We start from the raw sequence: 6000 nt of genomic DNA on the forward strand, positions 1-6000 counted from the left end.
TTTTGCAGAGTAAACCTGATCTTAAGTCTATACTTCATATTATTTCCACTATCGATAATGCTGCATGCCAAGCACACTTTATTTCCAGCTGAAGAGTAATTTAAGCTCTTGCAACTTTTATCTAGAATACAGGAAAATTACCCATTTTCAGAATTAAGAGCAGCCTGCTGACACAGATTCAAAAGAAACAATATTTTTTTTAACATTTCAGAGATAAAAGACAGTTGGATAAAGACCAATTGCATCATAGCGGCTGTCTGAGATAACACGCTAAACCACACGCCGCCTAAAACTGAAGGGGGAAAATTGTGCAATCACGTTCCTGATGCCTTGACAGAGACACCATCATGTGCACCTTGCTAGTTCATAAAAGCAATAACCAGATGTTGGCATATGAGAAGTCTGAAAGAATCCATAAAAATAAATAGATTGAAGGTCTAGACACTTACGACCCAAACACCCGACAGCGCGGGCACCTAGTAGGTACTCCACAGCGAGAATAAATCATTGAGAGAGGAATACATGAGAGAAAGGAATGAGAAAGGGAGGGACTCTGTCATTTTTACTTCAGAACCATCTTCCTGCTGAGTACTGTTCATTCCTTCGTTTATTCATGCAGTTCAGTTCATTATATTTACTAGGCGTTAGAGATGGAGAAAACCAAGCCTCCTCCACACTGCCAGCCTACGGCTACTCGTTCTCTTACACTTGAACTCTTGATCAGGTAATTCTCAGTGTCAAAAACAGTATTATTCCTTTATCCTTCCACAGAAGGCTCTTCCAAGGAATAATTTTAAATATTATCCAGCTTTGTCAAAGCATAGCTGAAGTGAATAAAATAAGATTCATGGACTTCATGCTTAATAACATTTATATAAATCTCTCCACTCTCCTATACTTTAATATATATTCCACTATTCACTATATCTTTGTGCCTTTGACTATAGATGTAGGTGCCTTCGACTTCACATTAGGTTTACAGTAGCTACACACTAGCTACACACTTCCCAGTAGCTAACATCTGTTAGTGTGAGGAGGAAAATCCATTAATTACATTCTCATTCTGAATTCACCTACTTTTTAAAATAAGATATTTAATTTTGAACATATTCCTATATTTCATTAAAAATAGGAATGTATTTTTTATTAAATTCCTAAATCTCACATCTCAACCCACGAGAACAAGCTTGCCAATCTTTCAAGTACTTACAATGGAGAAATGAAAATTTAATCAGCCAAGAGAATGAAATCATAAATAAAAATGTTAAATCTTTCCTGTTCCACCATTTAGCACTCAGTCTTTTGTAATAATGTACACTTTTTAAATGCCATATATAAAACTGGAAACCTCCAGAAGAAAGACTTAGTATCTACCATATATTTTAGAAATACATAAGCTACTGTAAGATAAGAGAAATAGGCAAAAGTGCATCTCAAAGGAAAGATGTAGCTTTTTAACCTTACCTTCCCAACGTTTCAACAAAACACAAGTTTCCATTAGTGTTCTGCCAAATACTCCTTCTTTTTTCTATTTTTTCCTTCCTTTTAATTTTTGAAAGTGATGCTGAAAATTTTGTTTAGTAGTTTTCAATTTAAAAAAAAAAACTGCAGCATCTTATTTGAATGGAGATTAAAAAACTGAAAAATTTGAAAACTGCATGAGTTGCTTTTTTACAGTAGATGACATATTTTCTGTCAACTTCCTCTATTTCTTCATGAATCACACCATACTTTAGTGTATAAATAAATAAAACATTATGAAGAATATTTCCAAAATATTTTTAAAGCCAGCAACCCCACACTCAGAGTAAAAGAGCTGAAGGGAAGCAAACTCTTTTGCATTATTTCAGGCTATTCTGCTTTATTCATGAGCATTATAAAGCCCCGAAAATAAAGAACAGTTATTGTCTGCACTGTGACAAAGCCAACATTCCTCTTTGCAAACAGCACCACGTATTTATGAACAGCAACAGACACAGAGATATCAGTTTGTTCCTTTTAGCTTATAAAATGCTCCATCCTGTATGAATGACTACACTTAGGATATAGTGAAGCCCCAGGTCATAATTACGGACACTTCCAAAAACAGATTTTTGCTTTGTTGTTTGTTGATTTCCTTAAAAATCTGATTGAGACAAACACAAATAAATTCCATAAAAGAAAAATGGAAGAGTTGTCCCAATAGGCTGATTCCAACTCTACTGGTATGTACCTTCCAGGGCTAACTTCCAGAGCTGAATGTGGACTGTATACGGCATAACCCTCTGTCTTCTAGCACCAGTTGCCAGCACCGTTTCCTCCCTCCCTTTAACAATTTCTTCATCTCACAGTAATGTGCCTGCCCACTAAATCCACAGACCCAAGTGATCGTTCCCACCAGCCGCATCCAAGGGATTGCTTCAAAAACAGGCTTCCACAGGATTCTATAAAAGCCATGAGAGAAGGAACCATACTACATCTAGACTGCCAACCAGTCCAAAGTCTTCTATAACCCAGAATACCAGTAAAAAAAAAAAAAAACAGGTTAATACTGTTGGAGCAGAGGACATAAATGAACTATTTAAAAGTCAAAATATCAAAACGTAGCAAAATCTACTTACAACATTTGAGAAGTGAATTGATGTCCCCATTAAATTTCTCTCAAGCAGACAGTTTCCCAATAAAATGTGTTGGCTTCTTTCTTCTTAGAAAAATAAAGACTGAATTGTTTTCAGATATTCTGATGGCACAAAAACTAGATGGTAGGCATTTTCCTTATTGATAAAGGTGCCTGCTCAATTATGGTACAGTAAATGTGATTTCTCAAATTGCTTTCAGCATATACATTTAAGCTTCTTTTTATGGACATAAGCCTAAAGCTACTTACTCTATTTATTAAATTAAAAGCAGGTAAGTAAGAGAATGTGTTCCAGTAAAGTCAGCCTTTAGGCAAATTTCTTCTAAATTTATCTTGCCTTCTCTGGATTCTTAAATAAAACTTGACATTTCACAAAGGCAGAAAACAACAATTTATAACAAGTCATATTTAAGAAAGTTCCTACCATTTTCATTTTTTATGATTAGTATTTAAGTAAACAGCAAAACTCAACCTATTGAATACAACACAATGTATTAAAGAGAAAAAATTTTAATGTATATAAAATTACCTGACACTCTGGTAGATAGAGACAATGCCATGTATTTCTATTACTTAGTTGTCACCAAACTTTTAACAATATCACCAAAATTTTTCAGCAGCCCGAACCCATCTTAAAAATCTAAATAATTCAGGTTTTGTATTTTTCCCAATCATTTGAACTTAATGTATTCTCTCTCTCTCTCTCTATATATATATATGTATGTATACATATATTACATATTTTTTTTTTTCCTAAGTAGGTTCCACAGCCACCATGGGGCTTGAATTCACGACCCTGAGATCAAGAGTTGCATGCTCTACCAACTGAGCCAGGCAGGCATTCCATAACGTACTCTCTCTATCTTGATCAATTTATCCAGCAAAGTGTGAAAGGTTACCGTATCTTTTGAAGGCAGAAGAAAATGTTCCACGAACATTCACTGAATGCCCAAAAATTAGCAACTGATGGCACTTTCTTTCACTTCTATAGTTAACACTGCTACCCAAAAAAGTTGGCTTCTTTGGTCATGATCTTCTTTGGCCAAATATTCTTACTTGAAGGGATTTAGTTTTGACATTAAAAGTTGAGAAATCATAATGAAGCTTTCCTACTCAAAAATCTTTAATGACTCTCAAACTCAAGATGATGCTTTAAGTCTCCTTCCATGTGAGTCCAGCTCACCTTTTCAAGCATATGAGTCTCCACCACACTCCCCATCCCTGTTCTGGTCAAACTGGTTTATTCACTGTCCCTTTATCACTACAATGTATTATCCATATTGTGCATGTTGTCATTTTCATGAGGCAAAATCATTATATCACTCTGTGTGTGTAGTTAAAGTCTTCTGGTTCTGATTCAGCCAGTTGAAATCACAAATTTTTGCTTAAAAAGCATATCAATATGTTTTCCTCCAACAATTTCACATGAATATATCCCATAACAGAAATAAGGTTGTTTCTAAGACATCCAAAAAAAAAAATCACTAAAATAATAACATCTTAAAATCTGGTAAGTCAGGGCGCCTGGGTGGCTCAGTTGGTCAAGCGACTGCCTTCGGCTCAGGTCATGATCCTGGAGTCCTGGGATCGAGTCCCGCATCGGGCTCCCTGCTCAGCAGGGAGTCTGCTTCTCCCTCTGACCCTCCCCCCTCTCATGCTCTCTCTATCTCATTCTCTCTCTCAAATAAATAGATAAAATCTTAAAAAAAAAAATTTGGTAAGTCAGTTTCCACAAAAAAAATCATCAATTCATCATGAACTACATTTCATCTCAACTTAAATTTTATTCCGATTTATTGTACTTATTTTATTTAATGAGCATAGTTTTAAAAATTAATCAGCTTTGTGCTTTAGTTATGCATGTAAACAAAGCACAAATTATTTAAATAGATGGACATTAATATACTTAAGAAAAAGGAATACTAACAAGTTATATTTTGCTTTGAACAAAAGCAATAAATTTGTGAAAAGTAGTGTAATCTAGATGTTTTCATTCTAATCATATACAGAAAAGCTAATGCTTTATAAAAGGAAAAATAAATTAAGCTATTTTATTGTAGTAATAAGGAATTTTATAGAGATGATGACTAAAATAAGAAAAAGATAATCTATTTTCCAATGTGCCTTGTAATTTTATAACCCATTTATTTTATTTCTGAACATACTGTTTGAATTAAGGTTGAGTTCTGGTCTTAGCTGATCCTTAAATATCTAATTATTATATCCTATTTTACTGTTTATCAGACTTGTCTGCACTTTGATATATTACACTGGTGTTCTTATGAAAACCACATGAGGTAGCAGGGGGAAAAATTCGACAAATATTTCTTCAAATCATATTTTTAAAAACAAATCTATAACTATCCAGTTAAAAGCAATCAGATTTTATTTTATGGAATACTTCACTAAAATCTAATAATTATGTCCATCCATGTTGAAGTAAAACTGTAGGTCAGAATACTGGGGGCCCTGGAAGGACCCTAGAAGGGCATATATTTCCAAGGACCATTTCAGTAACGTAACAGTTTCCCCAGTCCAACTCAGTATTTATGCCCAAGGATGACCTCGGAAACAAGTTCTGAGGGTTAGAAGAAGCTAAAACTTCACTTTATACCAGAATAATGGTATGCAAAGACAAGTAAACCCAGCCAATTTTCCCAGGAAAACTGCCTAACAAGGCTTCTCCCTACTTTCAGAAATCAAGATACATTTACCTTGAAAAGCCGCGGCATTTCGCGATATTAGAAACTTCAGTGTCGAGCTGGATGTTTGAAGCCCTTGCTGCATATCTTGGCGAGCCGCAATCTGGTATCTCTCCTCCATCTTCCTGGTGCAACATGTAGGTTTTCTGGATATGCAAACCTGAAGATCGGGTCCTGGAACAGATACAGTATTTTTTAGAATAATTACCTATTCATTTAACAAACATTACATGTTACATGTCAGGCATTAATAATCAGTACTGCATATAAGGGGCTCACGTTCTATGTGAGAAACTGATTTACCAGAGCAATTGCTATTTAAAAAAATATATATATATAAATATATATATGTATTGTCCATTAACACAACCATGAAACAAAATATTCTAAGCCATTAACTCTTTGCTCAACTATTTTCTTAACATATTGATCAAATATTAAGTATGTCCACTCAATTAACTAATTACTATTAACAACAACTAGACATATAATAGAAAACAAACTATTATATAAGTACAGTGCTAAATCAGGAAATTTTTATTTTTGCTTATTTTGTTAAATCAGCGAAAAGTATTTGATCTACATATGTTTTACAGAAGAATATGGCTAAAACAATTATATTTCCTGAGGGGAAAATAATCAAATTTTGTATATCAAATAAAGATGAAGATGCTTCACCTG

General features: G+C 34.1%; 1 protein-coding gene across 1 annotated transcript in view; it reads right to left on the reverse strand.

The window, feature by feature from the left end:
• LOC135363726 (glypican-5-like) overlaps positions 1 to 5485 on the reverse strand; it is a 218538-nt gene extending 213053 nt beyond the window's left edge. Inside the window, exon 1 of the mRNA XM_064585760.1 lies at positions 5332 to 5485. Coding sequence (XP_064441830.1) covers positions 5332 to 5440 — 109 coding nt within the window. The 5' untranslated portion in view covers positions 5441 to 5485. The remainder of the gene's footprint in view (positions 1 to 5331) is intronic.
• Positions 5486 to 6000: the final 515 nt, after the last annotated feature.

This window comes from Mirounga angustirostris, unplaced genomic scaffold (genome assembly GCF_029215605.1).
Source record: "Mirounga angustirostris isolate CCGP_5_RB_7025 unplaced genomic scaffold, mMirAng1.0.hap1 SCAF_3, whole genome shotgun sequence".
NCBI lineage: Eukaryota > Metazoa > Chordata > Mammalia > Carnivora > Phocidae > Mirounga > Mirounga angustirostris.